Consider the following 17,724-nt stretch of genomic DNA (forward strand, 5'->3'; position numbering starts at 1 on the left):
TCCTGCTGAACTGCACCAAGCCCTACTCATTTCGCAAAAAATGATAATTAAACGTAAAAGATAAGTAAGGAATCGCATGCTGCTAAAGTTACATGCTAGCTAGAAAATAATCTGAATCTGAAGCACATCAGGCGCAGTAAGATATCAAACAAGATCCGCGATAGGAGGAAAAATATGTCGGGTTTACATTGGAATTAGGGTTAGGGGTGTGAAACGAATCTTCGTTTGGATTACACATTGTCGATAAGCAATAGAGAAGACATTGACTAGTGCAGATACGATTATTATAGAATTGGACAAGTAACCGTGGTAATTAGATACTCGAGAAACTAATGACAATGATCCTAGGTTCAATAACGAATCCGCGGTCGACGGGATGATGGATGAACGTGCCCACAAAATCTAAGTCGGACTCTTTGTTAAAACGGGGAATATCCACCGAGCGTACAGACGCTAAGTGAGTCGCTAATACGATCTCGCGAGAGAATGACTTTTTGTCGCGAAGATGCTGCAGAGGAAAACTATGATGGGGTGTGTCTAAGGACACGAGATCATCGGATTCGTCGAGGATAGTCTTCGTTCAGAAAGTAAGGGAAATTAACGTTGCTGCTAATTGGTCAATCTCCATATCGGTGGTTAGAAAGTTGCTAGTGGGAGACGCCGTTCGTTGAAAGAAATAGATCTCCCCTATCTTCCCGTAGTTGGGACAAAGACTGTTTATCTGTTTGAAGGACTTTAGGTAACTAGATCTTGGTGTTTATAACGGCCCTCGGGCTAGCTGATCACGTACTGTGGAGACGCATCGACATCTGGCAATCATCTTACTCTAAGAATAGGGTCTGTGTGTGACGAGCCACGGGACAGAGACCGTTGGAATGTTTACTGTCGCGTGTCGCCAGAAATATTTCTTTTAAGGAGATCTATAGAATTACTTCATACCTTTGTTAGACAAAGCGTTCATCCCGTGACCGTGGCCTCGAGCCCAAGCTCATTATCACAAATCCGGAACAAATACAATCGGATCGAAAGACGACAATTGTTTAATTACGCCTATGATAGAATCTAGATTACGGTGTTAAGGGATTTTCCCGAGGTTCCAAAGGGAAGGCTCCGATGTCCTTTCATCTCCGACGAATATATAAAAGTATGTCGTGGCTATTGAGTGGGAAATCTTCATGGTATAAGAGCTGTCATAGGGTGCTTGAGGAATACTAAAAGTTACGGAATTGTTCGGAATCACAAAAGAATCTGGCTGGCAAAATTTTAATTTCCGATTAACAAACGCAACATTTATCCTGAGTCAGAAGGCTTCTAATGGACGTATTCTGAAAGCGCTTTCTTCAAATGAGCTATGAATCCTCAAAAATAAAGTTCGGTATCGGTATGCATATCGTGACAATTCGGTATCGTCATCCAAGCCCTGTCCCTATCTTTACTGTAATATATAAGATTGCCAGAAATATGTCAAAGAACCTATATAGTGAGTTGGATGGGGTTGAATTTCTACGCGTTCCCTACTTTTAGCTTGATTATGAGGGCTTTGGTAAAGATCAGGTAAAATAGAGCGACAGGGACTATGGAAATACACGATTGTTCAGGACAAACCTGGAGTATTTTCGATCTATCGCGGGGAGACGCGTTCGCAAGGAAGCGCGTCAACGGGAGTCGTAAATTCCCGTTGCGATTATAAGAATTGACATCATGAACAGATCGATCCCCTTATTTCCTGTGGGATAATAGGGGTGATTGATGCGGTATAACACTGCGATTAACAGGGTTATAAAATTTCCAACACTTAATACACTCAAGAGTTACACCGTTACGTATGATATAAATGTCGTAGACGATACTTTGAAGTATGACACTCCGATAGATGAGCACTGACTGTTCTTTCGTAGTAGAGCAAGGCCCTTACAGTTGAATATAAGAAGAAGTTGACTTTCTTGGTATAGCAGAAATAGCAATTGAACTGACTGACTTTTCGCTCTCATGCAATTACGGAGGAAAGCTCGGTGTGGGTGTGGTTTTTTGAACGAAGAAAGCGGATTCGTTGCTCACACTTCTCATTAGTAAGGTGAGGGCAACGATCTGCGATGTCCATTGGTTCTAGTCAATGTTAATGAGAGATGAGAGGGAAAGGAAACCTCCTACCAATGTTGCTTAGTTGGTGTCATTGTTTAAGGGAAGAACCGGATTTTCCGTTAGGTCACTACCCGCTTTCTCCGTAATTTTTAAGAACGCATAATATACCCAAGGACTTTTCTAAAAAACCAGCCATAAACCGAAAAAATTTCTAGGATTAGAAAATCCTTCAGGACAAACAGATTAACTGAAAAACATGTGTTGAAACAATGAAGTTAAAAGTTAAAGGTTTATGGTGGCTCCTTAGATTTATTGATGGTCGGAATGACGATACGTGGACCGTTGGCTGTCAAGCAACGAGGGATGGAGTGCAGATACCTTACGCGACATAACACCTGGTATCTATTATTTAAAAAGTTATTCGTAAAAGAGACACTTATGTTTGGCCCAGGTCTTAAATTATTGGCATCCCCTTGCAGGGGACTAAGGAGCATTTATTAGCATTAGCCTTGACGACAATGAAACTGTACAAGACAGGATTATGGCAATTTTCCATGTACAACCGATTTGATTTTTATACGCCTAACAAAAACAACCTTCTAAGGTTCTTTTAGGTTCCTTAGGTTCTATAGATTTCCTCTCACTTCGCAGGATAAAATAGGTGGAGATATAACAATATCCAGTTTTCTAAAGGGAGTGTACAGGTTAATGTCTTCGGCACCTAAATACATATACACGTGGGATGCGACTATGCATCGCACTAGCTAGTTAACAAAATTTTATCCATTGAAAGAAATTTTTGTTGAGAAATGTTAAGTTGGTATGATCACTGGTTGCTACAAGCTAAGTTGGTACGACTTGTAACGACGCTCTTTTGTCTTAGAAGTCGACCACGTTGTTCTATTGACTTGGAGATTCCTGTGTGGTAAGACGTGTTATAAGACTGAATTATTAGACTGAAATATATTGGAGAAAACGAATCTAAGTGAATCGTTAGTTTATAAACCCAAAACCTTATTAAATAACAATTTTCTGTTAGGACCTATCGCTAAAAGCGGCAGTTTTATTACTTAAATGCAGCCTAATCTTAAGTATTAACATTAAGTACAGTCTATAGGACACAAACTCTAGCGAATATAAATATATAAAGCTATCTGATATTTACGTGACGTAGGAAAAGTTAGAAATCAAAATTTCAGAGGCAATCTAAACGTCGTGGTCATATTTCGGTCTTAGTAAAACATATAAATGTGACTAAATCCTTAAGAGATAATGTAAATAACTTATTTGTGGTACTGGGAAAGCCACACGGGGCTATTGGGATTCAGATAGTTAACAAATGGATTAAGTCGATATTGGCAAAGAACGGAGTTGATATGTCAATTATTTCAACTTCTTAAAACTTCTTAGAAACTTATCAATTTTTTTATCACAATCGAAATAATTGATAACCAAAAAAAGGTTGCACTTAATTAACTTCATCGGAAGCGAAGGATATTCTACACTGCGGAATTTACATCCACCATCGTTACTGTCTTCAGAAACATTTGAGGAGCTGATCGAGCTCGTGAAAAGTCACCTACAGTCGAAACATAGCCGAACGTTATGAATTCGAGAAATCCTTCCGATAAATCGGCAAAAAAGAAAGGGTTCACACCGACTAGTACGACAAACGGGATAAAGAATCGGGAGGTGCATATTCTTGCGGTAACCGAATCATATCTCTAAAGTTATGTACAAATAGTGTGTGGCAGATCCCCCAGATTGCTTCACGACGCATTGCTTCACCTTGAACTGTGTCTCAGGACGAACCAACGAATGTCGATTCAAATCCTTACTCGCTTGTTTCTTTTACGTACTCTAAGTGACGGCACGAGACTGTTACTGGGCGAAGCATCTTCGCGGGTCTGTTTCGCATTGTCTGTACATAGCTTAATAGTGTGTCCTCGTGGCGCGTTCCGACGATGACGGGTGCGTTGGTAGGAATCCCCTTTTATCATTGGTGTTGGAGCGTCCGTCTGATCGCCGTTTGCCCTTGTTTGTAAGAAGTCTATCAAATGGGTATAATCGGGCAGTCTTTTGTTCGGCAACGTGCGATGCCATTGGCCTACGGTGGATTGCGGTAACTTTGAGGTGATCAGGCCGCATATCACGGTATTCGACGTTAGCGGATCACCTAATTTCTCTAACGCTTTCACATTTATCTTGACCGTTCCTCTGCAGTGACAAACAACTGCGCCAAATGATCAAGTATCGACATCAACAAAGGTAACCACGTGTTTAGCAGAGTACGACCTATCATCAGCAGAAACTAATACTGCAAGAAGAATGCAACAACAAGGACTTCTAAAAAAAGAAAAACTTCAATAATACTTCCACGAAAACCACATCAGCTGAAACCCTAATACTTCTGGAAGGACACCAGTAGAACCGAAGATTGCAGCGTCCGCAGAAGTAATCACATACCAAAACTCCGCGCTATTATGGAATAATCCGTCACGTGACAATTATCCCATGATAGTCTCAGTATAAATTTTCGTTACGCATTGTCCGTTACACATTGTAGTGCTGTATCGTTTACGCGTAATTCGCGTCAAACTCTGCCGTAGAGAGAAACAACACCGCACAAAGTTCAACCGTACCTAAGAAGTTAATTGTGAATTGTGATTAATACAATTAGTCTTGCAACAACTATACTAACTCAATACGATATTCCAAGAGTGTAATCGACTATACATATAAGCAAGGTGAGAAACTAAACATTGTAATTTTCTTCTTCAATTTCGGACTTGTACCACACGTACGACTTCAATAAAATTATTCATTGATTATTATTGTCAACAATCAAGAAGATATTGAAACTATTTATTTACTTCAAGAAAACTTTAATCCCTCCCGAGCTAGTGCTCTTGCACATAGCGGGTAAGCCGAAACGTGGCATTTAATTTATCAGTTGTTTGGTACGCTAATTAACGCTACCCATACGGTTATATCAACGAATTAGAATATCAAGGATATAACAGTTTGGAAATTCAAAATAGTGCCGCGCCTTAGAAGGGTGCGACAAGTTTTTGAATCCATTGCATTCAGTCGTTTTTGCCTTGTTTCAAAAACAATAAATGAGAGTCGAACCAAATCGAAATAGTTAATAACTATTTCTGGTGGCAGCAACTACCGTTTTGATTTAAATATAATTCGAGAAACCCAAGATTCGACATCCAGAGTAACACATAATGGTTACGAACACCGAAGATCAAGACCAAATCGTAACATCAATACTTAAATATTTAATAATTTTTTAATTATAAAACACAAATCAATCAGTTTTGGTAATTCTTTATTCTACTGTACAGTATTATAGTACTTTGTTTTACATTATATATATATACAATTATATTATGTGGCGCTTACCTTGTAAAAGATCCTATTATACGTTACATGAAGCTTTGTAATTTTTAATTTATATACAAACTTGGTAAGGAATCTATGGAACGATCGAGCATGGATCGTGATTACATGGACATGACTTTTAAATCTTAGATCGAAACTTACGCATAAACTACTTGTTTGAGTATTGTGAATAAGCGCACATCGTCATGTTGAAGTGTCTGAAATATTATTACGAAGCTTATATTTTAAGCTCTTTAACTACGTGTTTGCACTAATTATATATAATTTTGCTGATATATGAAGTATTTTACAGTCCTTTCCAAGTAAAAATTTATAAAATTATAATCCTAAATATTTTATTTAATAATGAACCATTCTATATATTAAAAATAACAAAAAAATTCATTTATACATAATTCATCATAGCTTTTAATTTATCTCACCATTTTTTCCTGTAATATTAATATTTTAAAAATATCTATTGTACATATTTTGTATAAATTCCATTTAACATTTGACTTTATTGAAGATCATAGAGAGATTAAAATTATAGGCAACTTTAACATGACGACACCGGGCATGCTCCAAAGCATAATAAAGTAAAATAACATAAAGTGCAACGCACTATCCTCCAATTTAACAACAAAACGATCACAATACACATTTTACAACTACCTAAAATACAATTTTTTGTTTTCCCTTTTGATTAAACGTGATTATTGTTAAAACAACAAAATATACAATAATCCGTTTAAAAATGATATGAAACATAATTTTATGTGTACAACCGTTTTATTTTTTTCCTACAAAATCTAGGGAAAGTAACCCAACCAGATCATTAAGCGAGTATTTCATTATTTTTGTCAACAATATACAGCAACGTAATTAATTAACAAACGAATCTTAATGTATGTTCCGGATGAAACAACTAATGATACATAACTAACAAATTCTATACTCTTCTTTCTTTCGTCCTATTTATTTTCTTATTCATTTATTAACACATTGCTTTCCACTTCAATATTATTTGATAAAACAGCATACAATAGAATACAAATATAAGTATAGAATACTTAGATATAAAATTTCTATATGATATATAAGTTGGTAAATTTATATTTTGTAATTGAGGAGATAGAGAATCATTCTATTTTTAGAAAGATTAAAATGTAATAACGGATATCATATAAAAAGTTGAAACTTAACGTTGAAAAATGTATTAAAAGATACTCTTAGTTAATAAGCAATGTGTTAACAGAGATTAGAATTAAAGTTTTACATCCACGGATCTATGTAAAAGATGACACGGTAAACTTTTAAATTTGGCCACAGGTGCGAGAGACTCGCTATAAATTATTTCTTAACATGTATCAATGTCATGAATGTACATAATGAACACGTGTGAATACATACTTGATGTTTTGACTTTACAACCTTGTATATTTTATGGTTACAGTCATCAACAAAAGATATTTAAAATTATTTCTGCTTTAAATTAATATTTTTTAAAAGATTAGATACAAAAGTAATTAAATTTAAGGTGAATTGAAAATGAGAAATAGTTGTATTAAATTTTTTTACTTAACGAAATATTTGTTCAATGCTTAAAATTCTTTAGAGTTAGTAATTCTTTATTTAAAATTAAATTTAATGCTTAATTTTAACTGTGTTTAATATTAGAATAAAATAGCAAGAAAGTAAAACGAAACCCCCAAAAATTTAGTATCATTGAAATTATTAAGATTTTTTCAAAAATTGTAGTATACCCAAATAAACTCGTTAAACATTAAAGCTTATGATAAAAGTATTATTCACGCGTGCTTTACGAAGAATGAACAATACTACACTGGTTAATAATACGAAAGAACAATTTTTAGCAATGGGGTGTGGTATTGAATGTCAGTGAAATGCTAGCGATAAAATTGTACTCTGAAAGCTATTTCTTCAAATTAGTGGAGTATTCTGCTTATCTTGATCATCAATTACATTAAAACTTCGAAGAAGCAGCTTGCACGTCAAAAATCAATTGTCACACTTCGAAACTTGTAATAAATGATTAAATCGGTTGGTCCATTTTTTCTTGAATATGCGCATAAATGTTTCTCATAATATATTACGTGCTTCTGATTCTGAATCGAACTACAATACACTAATTGAATTTCAAATTTTACAAGAGAAGAAATATAAATTGCTAGTCTTAAACTTTGACGTTATTGTTTCTTGCAGCTCAGTACTCGTATAAGTACAAATAAAAAAATCTTCGATCATATTCGATAAAAAAAGGTAAAAGAAATAGTATTAACTAATAATGCAGGTATCTGTTCACAAGTGTGTATAAACAACGTATTAAAAAATTAATCGATCATTTTCATGATTTAACATAATGTGATTTATGAGAATGAAGAAAGATTAAAATTAACAAATCGTAAATTTTTTCCTATTCTAATATTTCTCTCGACAAAGTTATATTTCCTATAATTAATGATTTCGATTAATGTAATAAATAATGGAACGTACAAAATTGATATTTATCTTGTCTAACTTATTAATTATTGCAATATACGTTGTTTGCACGCTCTTTAGATATTCTGCTTACGGCAAAAATTGTAAAAAAAACTAAATCCTTAGTAATAATAATATTAATAATACTAATAGTAATAACTAATAGGATCACATCTTTGGTACACTTACGTCAGTTTCAACAATCTTAACTAGTTTCTCTATCAATTATCTACGGCAAGATGGGCGAAATTAGATCATCTATCTTTTCACTGAACTCTTATTGTTATCAATATCATCAACTTTCGGTACAGAGAAAGATCTTTGTTTTCGTTATCACTCATATATCAACTTTCTGTCAAATAATTCATCATTTAAAAACGACTATTTTACATCAGCATAACAGTCTTCATTTGCATTATTAAATTTCTCTTAAATCCTTAATAGTAGAGTTTTACAAAGTTCATCATTTTTCCAATACTATAACATTTATCCTGTTCGCCTCGTATTATTTAGAATTTTATAAATTGTGCCGTTTTAAAGAAATGTATCCTACAGGAAAGTATATGATCAAATTTAAGTTATTCTGCAATCATTTAAAAATAAAAATTTTGTAAAGTGCAGCGTATAGCAAAAAATCCAGCATATCTTACCTAATTATTGGAATGTTTATAATAAATTAACATATACTAGAAATTCCATGAGTCAAGCTCTTTTCGAGGACAATGTGAAATTCGCTTAGTGGTTCAAGAATGTGAATAAGGAAATTTAATAATGTAGTATTTCTTAAGAAAGAAGTTTCTTCATACATGTCTGCAGTAGAGCGCGCTTCACTCATTGGCCGAAGCATTGAATGAAGAAGCTGTTCTCTGGAAGAAGAAAGTAGCAATTATTTTGCAGTAATATACCCAACAAAAATTTAAGCTATTAAAATTATAACTTATATACCTTGCTGCTAAGCAAATGAATAACTGAAATTTTCCATCTTTACCAAGAGTTTGACTGAATAAGTTAATTTGATCAATAAGATGACAATAACATCTTAAAGTTGTAAATCTTTGATTGTTCTCTACGTGAATTCGTCTATCTTTATTCAGCCTCTGTGAATATTCGTCCATTTCTTCCAGCAAAGAAATTTCAAAATTTTCTTTTACACGTACTGAAACAAATAAAAGTTAACTATTTTATTTATTTGACAATAGAAGGTTTAAAATAAAACTAAAATGAAATAGCTAAAAATAATAACTTACAGAGATAATCCCAAACGTAAAAATTTTTCCCAAATATTCTTTGGTTCTTAAAACCGAATAAAAATATCTGCTCTAAGGATGGCACAAGACCACCTTCCCCACAAAGTAAAGCAGTCAAAGAACCATCCTGACATTCTCTTCTATAGTGGAATTTGACAATTGCGTTTACAGACTCTCCTATAAAATTACATAAATTTTTTTGAGTGGAAATTTTATAAATTATAAGTTATAATATAACTTGTATATAGGAAATAATATAATAATTTTGGCAGAAGGAAAAAAGGAGATTGTGGAGATCATAAAGAGCCTGAAGAGATACCTGAAAGAAAAATGTCTTACGCTAAACGTGAAAGAATCGAATGTGATGAGGTTGAAGATGGGAGGTGGAAAAGTGAAAAAAGTGAACTGGAAATAGAAAAGTGAAGAAATAAAGGATTTTACATATCTAATATACAGAATGAAAAGAAATGGAAAAGAACAGGAAGTACATATCGGAAAAAGAGTTAAGAAAGTGGCAGTTGTAAAAAGGCAGATATGAAAAAGGGTTAGGAAAAGGAATGTTTGGAAAGGATTGGAGAAAATGAATATGATTACTCAATAAACTAATATGAACAATCACAGAATACAGAGTAAGATATGGGCGTGGAAAGAGATAGGGAGAAACTGCATGGAAGGTATTTTAGATTGGTATTAGGTGTGGATTGGTATATTCTAGGATACTTGATAAGAAAGGAACTAAAAAGAGACATGACGAGAATGAGAGCAAGAATAAGGACATAGAACTTTGAAAGAAAACTGAAGAGTGGAGAATATAAAAGAGATTGAAGGGAAATATAAGGAAGAAACTAGACGGAGCCTGGTAAAGGAGAGTGCGTGGAAGAAAATAGAAGGAATAGGAGGAAGAGAGGAGGAGGAAGGTGGAGGCAAGAGTAAAAATAGGAGATGGAAGATATAGAGAGAGAAAAGCAGAATGAAGAAAGAGGAAAGAAGAGAAAGCAATAAGAGCGAAAGAAATGCCAGTACATCTGAAGAAAAGATAAAATGAGGATAAAGTGAGGAGACACAAGATTCAGATTAGGCACCGAGATTAGGGAAGGAAAATATTGGTTAAAGTAAGAGAGAAAGGAGTGTAGGCTGTGTGGAAAAGAGGAAGAGACATAGGAATATGTGCAAGAGATATATGCGAGGAAGAACTGAGAGGATAGCAGGAAAACGTAGAGAGGATATTAGGAGAGGAAAGGAAGGCGAAGAGTGGGTGGACAACATAGAGAAGGAAAGATTGAAAATGACCGAAGGGTAAAGGAAGGGTAAGAAGGAGCAGAGTAATGAAATAAAAATAAGGCCAAAAAGAGATGGTTTAGCCAATAAGTTAGATGGTTTAAGGCAGGTGCAATAAAGATCAAATTCTACCATATAGACGAGTGTTTAGTATATAGATAGGATGGAAATGAGACAACTAAATCTAGGATAGCATAAGATAGAATAAGCTAGTTAAGTAGATAAGGAAATACAGAATAAGGATTATTGTAGAACAAAGGTTATTTTGTAATCCCAAAGGAAAAGAAATAAAGCATTATAACTACTGTAACTTGTACATGTACAATGTGAATCACCTAAGAATTGAAGCTGAAATATTTTTGATACTATTATATCGAAAATGTTTCAGATAAAAATTGTATGGTTCCAAGAGAGGCATGTTCTAATGTTATTAATTTTTCTGCAGGTGGGTGCTTACAGATTGTATGAAGGTTAGCTTTGTTTTTTTAAATGGAATCATGTATTTTTTAATGCATTAATCGATATAATTTAGAGATTCTTTACAAAAAATTATTTAGCTACTTGTATCGAAAAGCTATTAGATCTTTTATATGATAAATTTTACAAAATAGAAGTTGAAATATCTACTAAAGTAATAGTTTTTCGATACAAGTAGGTAAATATTTTATGGTAAATCTCAAGCTGTATTGCTTAAAGCATTAAAAAATATATGATTCCATTTAAAAAAAAAAATAAAGTTGATCACAGCACGACTTTTAAGCGCCCACCAATAGACTAACTAATAATAAATAATAAAGCTAACAATATTAAAATATCTAAAACATTTTTTAATATAATTAATAGCTTCAAAAATATTTCAATTTCACCTTTTAAGTGACTCAACCTGTATATAAGAGAAAATATATAAATGATTACATATGTATGTATATATATATTTTTTTTATCGGCATAATATAAACATTTAAATTTACTTTCTGAATTAGAAACTCAAAGGTGTATGTACTTCAATAATATTTACCTAACATATGTTGCAGTTCGACTTGAGACACTATAGGACGTCTAGGTATACTAGGAGACCTACATCTTGGTGGTGTTGAACATGATTCAACCAATTCTTCACTATCGATATTACGTGGTACCAAGGCACCTACTAATAATCTTTCAGTAGATCCATCATCGATACCTCTGCCAAGCCATCTACCACAAGGGAATTTAAATGTGTGCCCTGTAACTTCATTTCTCACCACAACATGTTCCACCATCCATTTTGGCGAAAGACCTGTATTGTCATGTCCTATACGTAATGTAGAGAGCACGCCCAAATTTTTATGCTAAAATAAAAGTTATAAAATTATGTAAAGTCATGAAAAATAATTAATTCTCTTAACATTCTACATTTTCTAAAATTCAGAAAATATTTGCAAATATAGTAACGCATATATTTGAAAAGTCATAAAATGTTAAATATGAATTATGTATTTATAAGAACATACATGAAACACAAATTCCAACGCTCCCTTGGGAATTGGCACTGGATTTGTTTCACACAATGTACCAGAAATAGCGATCCAACTGTTTGCCGAAGTAGTAGCTGCGCTGGCTTTTCGACTAGGAAATATAACGACCCTGTATGGCAATTTCGTAGTTGGATAATTGTTTGTAAAGCAGAAGTAATCGACGGCATTCAACGTTAAAAGATGGTATAAGAATTGTTCCTTTTCTTCTTCGCAACGCAAAAATGCCGAGCGTTTATACTGACTTCTAAAAACAAAATAACATAAAAAATCTTCAATTTTATTACTTATATAATATTCTACAATATAACCAAAAATGTTAACTATTATTTATGTTAGTTGTAAAACACGTTGTAACAACTAAAATCCAATTTGTCAATATTATAAAACTTAAGTAATTAGTAGTATTTCTACCAATCTTACCTTAGCAATCTGGTATCTGATAATAAAGTTTTCAAATGACGAGAAAGAAGTTTCTTTTCAAGTGCTAATCGAACCCAGGCTCTAGCATATCCAATATGCGTTTTAATATCAGTCATTGCCTGTACATTCCGAATATCAAAAAGCAAAGAATTAGGCAAAGGCCTCAAATGTTCAGGGCCAATTTTTCTGTCGCCAGGAGACTTGTGCTTATCCGTGCCTCGTGTAGGCGAGTCGATCTCCAATGCCAGGTTTGGTAGATCTGTTATTGTTAACAAATATAGAAATCTAATTACACAATAATTTTAAATAGACAAAATAATTGACACTCGTTTTTCACACTTTTATAAAAAATACTTTTAACAATGCATGCAAATGATAATCTCATGCTTTGGACGAAAAAGAAATAGATGCATCCTGGAAAAATCATTTCAGGCATTCCATGTACGAAATACAAATGTTTTTATTTTTAATTTAAAATTACGTTATACATGCTAATTATTTCATATTTTTCTAGTACGTCACTAATAAACTAATAAAAGGAAATCGCTTTTGACATTACATATCTACGATACCTACAAGTTGTGTGAATATGTATTAAAAACTGTCTTTTAATGTTTAAGACATATATCAAATCATGCGATTTGCTGATATTTATTATGATTATTAAATTTAAATATAGAAACAGTGTGTATATATGTATTAGAGGAAAAGCTGATCGAATTACTTGTGGCAAGCCAACGCTAGGGCTTACCATTAAAATTCTCCTTGATATAAGAAGCAATTTCAAAAATATTTTTGCCCTTTAAAGATGAAATTAAACGCTCTGGTAATCCAAAAAAGCTACTTGGTGATTTCTTGGCTATTTACAACAAAGAAAAATGAAACGCAAATAAAAATCAACTGAAAAAGAAATATTGATCCACGTTTTAAATAATATTGCGACTCAAAAAGCAATATTTCTAATTTCAATAAAGTAAAGAATTATTTTTTATTTTGTTGTGATACTAAAAGAAGAAATTATTAATTTGTATTAATATTACTTTGATACTAGATAACTAGCTCTTTGCTAGAGCTTTAATATTTGAAACTACTTAATATTTGGGACTATTTATGAAACTTTAATATTTAAAAATGTTTCAATGATACTTTAAAATTATAGTTCAAAATATTTTATTTACTCTTTGAGTTACATTACCATCATAAGTAGAGGACAATATATTTAATACAGTCAACCCTCCTATTACACGATTAATTAATTGCATTGTACTGAAACCGTGTTAAGCAAAATCAAAACAATGTGGTAAAACATACATATGTGCTATATGAATGTTGTTCATATGAATGAATATTTATTAAGTCGTGGTATATAAAATCGTTTCGCAATTTTTGTGCTGTATTATATCGAAACCGAATTTTTATAGTGCTGTGTTATAAGAGGTTGAGTGTAATAGTACCTATAATAAATAAAATTTTAAATAAAATGAAAATGAATAAGACCTATGAAGTAAGCATGAAAAAGGAAGTAGGCAACAATTTAATCATATAAAGAAATATTTGTATTATGTTCTGCAATTCTAAATTATACTTCATAATAGCAAAACACTATATTTAAAACTTGTGATTTTACAGAATCAATATTCTCTTGGAAATAACAGTCAAACATATTCACTATAGTATGTGCACGTTTAGCAAAAACATGTAGAATCAAATAAATAATTATTTATGAATAATGTGTCACTTACAACTAAGGGAGTGCAGAGTATCTACGTATGAGAAACTAATCTCTACTTTTAACACTTTATCTGAAATAGAATAAGACACGTACAATCGAGTCGTTTCCGTAGGACGCACCACGCTAACGCTGCATTTCCAAACGTCATGAATTTTAGTAAATATTACAGTTTCGATGATAAAGTGCAATGTGTGTAACAGATATCAAAATATAACAAATTTCCACATACCAGGAGAAAGAAAATTAGGATCTATTGGTTTACTCGGGTCGTTGCACTCTTCTTCTTGATACATGGCAAGATGCGACCAAAGAGCGCTTTTCCCTTGTTTATTTTGCAATCCATGACTCCAAACTCGTTCTAGGAGATCACAGAGACTGGCAACTAGCGTATTTTCTTCGACATCGGATAACGATTCACCGCCATGACCTAATGCAACTGCTTCAGAACCCATTTTTTCAACCAACATTCTTTTTGTTTTTGATTTACAATCCTTAAAACAAACACAAAAAGCAGATTAACGTAACTTTCTCGTATTAATAAATTTACTTATTTTATTTTCATTTTAGTAAATATACTTTGAGCAATTTTTCAACAAATGTCCAATTTGCTTGTGCTATTAATGCTGGACTCATATCTGCAGAGAGCTTAGTTTGAGGTCGAGGTGATTGTGTTTCTTGAGGTACTGGAGTTTTCCCATTTGACTCCATAGATTTCATTTTATACTTCCACTGAGTCTGGCCTCTCCGACTACTGTTATAGATATAAAATTAATTAAACTCTAAGAATAGAAATAAAAATTGTATGAATAAATAAAATATTTAGACAATTAATAATTATAATAGCTGATTTTCGGGATACTGCAAATAAAAAATAAAATAGTGAATCAAATTATATGATAGTATATAGTAACCTCAGATATACATGTATAATGCTGTAAAATTTCAAGTAAATTCTTACCGAAGTATACTACACGTGAAGCAGGAAATAAAATAATAAACGTTAATATTTCTTGTGTTGATCTAATTGTCAAAAAAATGCATTTGTTCAAAATATTTACCTTTGAGTTGGCTCCTTATTTAATGCTACACTGTCTAACAAGGGAAAACTTCGAAAATACGCTGCTCTATGAGGAACGATCTCTGTAGGTGGATTCGTTTCAAAATCTACGTTTGTCAACCTTTGTTCCAATACCTTTTGCGATTCTTCAATACTTGTACAAGGTTCATAACGTGTCGATCTTACAATACCTTCTCCAACTTTTTTTCTATAATAAATAAGAATAACTTTATCATTTGGGAGAATATCACAGAATAATGTACAAAAAATTTATCTTTCTTATGCTTACCTTAAGAGAGAAATTCTTTGATCAAAAACTCGTGTGTTAAAATCAAGCTCACTCCACGTTGACATAACTTTGCTGTCGACAAGAGATGCAAACATTTGTGTTTCTAGAAACCTTGATAAAAATGGCAAATGCTGTGTGGGTTGGTCAGATAAAAATGTAGCCTTATCAAAAACATGCATACTATCCCTATTATTCAACCATTCATCTTTGTCCTGAAAGAAACAATCGTTTTTCTTTCTCAAATACAGTTTAATATTTATGTTAAATATTATTTATATTATTTATATTTTATAATTCATATTATATAGATGTCATTTATATTATTATAGATATTAGATATTAATTTATATAGATATTATTTTCATAGATATTCATTTATATAAATATAAATATTAGTAGGTAAAAAAGGTAAAAACAGATCGAGATAAACACATTTATTCTTATTTTTGAATTAACGAATTAGCGAGTTTGCTTTTTAACGAACTATATTTGCTTAATTCTATGATAGAGTTTCGAAATAATATCCTTGCGCATAAACATAAGTCTGCAAACGTTTTACTACTGTCTGTCCTACTCTTCCTATTTGTATAGTTTGAATTTGTTGAAAACTTTCTTTAGTTTTGTTGTGAAATATTTGAACATTATCAATGTATGTTTCACAAGTCCGATTTAAATCGTGGAGCGAACACAATAGGAAATAGGATCTTCACGACTTATTCAACTACTTGCAAATCGCTTGTTTCAAAGTAGCCTAATTGCTTCTAACTGAAATGCGTTTGAGCATCATCCTGCATAAAATATATTCATCATATTTAAATGTGTATGTATTTAAGAAATTAACACATGATTCTCCGGTTCATTTCCCATGGAGAAATGAGTCCGAATAAAAACTCACTGTAACTCAAAAATAATAATAAATAGAACATATGTTTATACGAACTTTTCTTATCTTTTTCGCGTACTAAATCAATTTCTAAAGAGATTCTTATATATTACGAAGCAACTTATATGAATACTCTTTCGCACCTGACTTGGTTGAATAACGAAGTGTTCGTAATTAGAAAAAATCTGTACAAAACGGTTCAGAAAAATCTCTCTAATGGCATTGTTAAACATAAGCATCTCTTGATATTCTTCTTGAGGTGAGAGTATCTGCTCTTTCACGTTATCTTCCACTGAATCGATATCTTCCACGTTCACTCCTATAAGAAAAATGGATACTAAACAAAAATGACCAAATGATGCTCTAAAACTAAATATATTTATATTTAGTTAAAAAGCTCCTTTACTATATTTAGCATACAATAACTATAAAAATGTTTAATTCACCTAAGTAAGTCTTCTATTATTAGAGCTCTTAGAAAGAAAGCAGAAAAATTTTATATAAATAAATTTAAAGAAATTTATATACAAAAATTTATATAAAAATATATATAAATAAAATTATATAAAATAAAAAATCTTTACCAGTTCTTTTAGCGATATCTACTATCCTTTGTAACGTGTCTGATTGTGACGTCGGTTCCGGTCGATTCCAATCCAAGACATCGTGTAACGAATGTTTTCTGCGAGGAAGATGACATCCAGAACCAGGAAGCGTTAAACTACTAGTCATGATGTCACCGTTATAATGATTTATGACCGTGTTATCAGTCCTGAAAAAACATTTTATCTTAACAGTTGAAAAATACTCATATAAAAAAGAAAAAGATGAACATTTTCAACTTACTTTCCCGCTTGTGGTACTTTGTACTTGTTTAAGAGAGCTCTAATCTCAGCAATAAATTGCATTTTATGTGGAAATACAGGTAACTCTTCTGGAAATTGGCTACTTTGCTTATCTATATCTACATAACAAAGATTTGCCTGTAACCAAGAAACAGAATCTAAAATAGCGTCATCTCAAACACAAAATAAAAAGAAGAAAAAAGAGAAGACATTTTAACTACGTCAGATTAGATTAAATAACATAAAATAATCTTAAATTCAAACTAGTTCACATATTTCGCACAACTTGGATTAGAAGATTTTAAAATTTTTGCCAAATTCTCTATCTTAGTAAATCTATTCTATCGTAAAACAGAAATGCATACAAGAGAAAAATGACTAATTTTTTAAATGCCCACTCCAAATAACATATTCGGTGTTACTAGCGCATTTTTATTTTTGTATATTTCAACAAATAATTTTAGGAACACAAATAAAACAGT

The 17,724-nt window shown here is 32.2% G+C and overlaps 1 protein-coding gene across 7 annotated transcripts in view; it reads right to left on the reverse strand.

Annotated features, from left to right (window-relative positions):
- Nucleotides 1-5,402: 5,402 nt before the first annotated feature.
- The window catches only part of pns (DENN domain containing pinstripe), a 64,038-nt gene continuing 51,716 nt past the window's right edge, over nucleotides 5,403-17,724 (reverse strand). The window contains exons 6-21 of one of the 7 annotated variants that reach the window (XM_069128506.1): nucleotides 17,244-17,380; nucleotides 16,982-17,169; nucleotides 16,541-16,713; nucleotides 15,515-15,726; nucleotides 15,227-15,433; nucleotides 14,745-14,919; nucleotides 14,398-14,659; nucleotides 14,179-14,238; nucleotides 13,188-13,295; nucleotides 12,437-12,695; nucleotides 11,993-12,257; nucleotides 11,518-11,830; nucleotides 9,222-9,398; nucleotides 8,920-9,130; nucleotides 8,625-8,840; nucleotides 5,403-8,523 (exon numbers count right to left, since the gene is read on the reverse strand). In XM_069128506.1, the coding sequence (XP_068984607.1) occupies nucleotides 8,651-8,840; nucleotides 8,920-9,130; nucleotides 9,222-9,398; nucleotides 11,518-11,830; nucleotides 11,993-12,257; nucleotides 12,437-12,695; nucleotides 13,188-13,295; nucleotides 14,179-14,238; nucleotides 14,398-14,659; nucleotides 14,745-14,919; nucleotides 15,227-15,433; nucleotides 15,515-15,726; nucleotides 16,541-16,713; nucleotides 16,982-17,169; nucleotides 17,244-17,380 (2,937 nt within the window). In that variant the 3' untranslated portion in view covers nucleotides 5,403-8,523; nucleotides 8,625-8,650. Of the gene's footprint in view, nucleotides 8,558-8,624; nucleotides 8,841-8,919; nucleotides 9,131-9,221; nucleotides 9,399-11,517; nucleotides 11,831-11,992; nucleotides 12,261-12,436; nucleotides 12,696-13,187; nucleotides 13,296-14,178; nucleotides 14,239-14,261; nucleotides 14,298-14,397; nucleotides 14,660-14,744; nucleotides 14,920-15,226; nucleotides 15,434-15,514; nucleotides 15,727-16,540; nucleotides 16,714-16,981; nucleotides 17,170-17,243; nucleotides 17,381-17,724 lie in introns of all 7 variants that reach the window. The other 6 variants (XM_069128504.1, XM_069128505.1, XM_069128507.1 and 3 more) reach the window with 6 other exon arrangements.

Source organism: Bombus flavifrons, chromosome 15 (assembly GCF_040668555.2).
Source record: "Bombus flavifrons isolate JBK064 chromosome 15, iyBomFlav1_principal, whole genome shotgun sequence".
In the NCBI taxonomy this organism is placed as follows: domain Eukaryota; kingdom Metazoa; phylum Arthropoda; class Insecta; order Hymenoptera; family Apidae; genus Bombus; species Bombus flavifrons.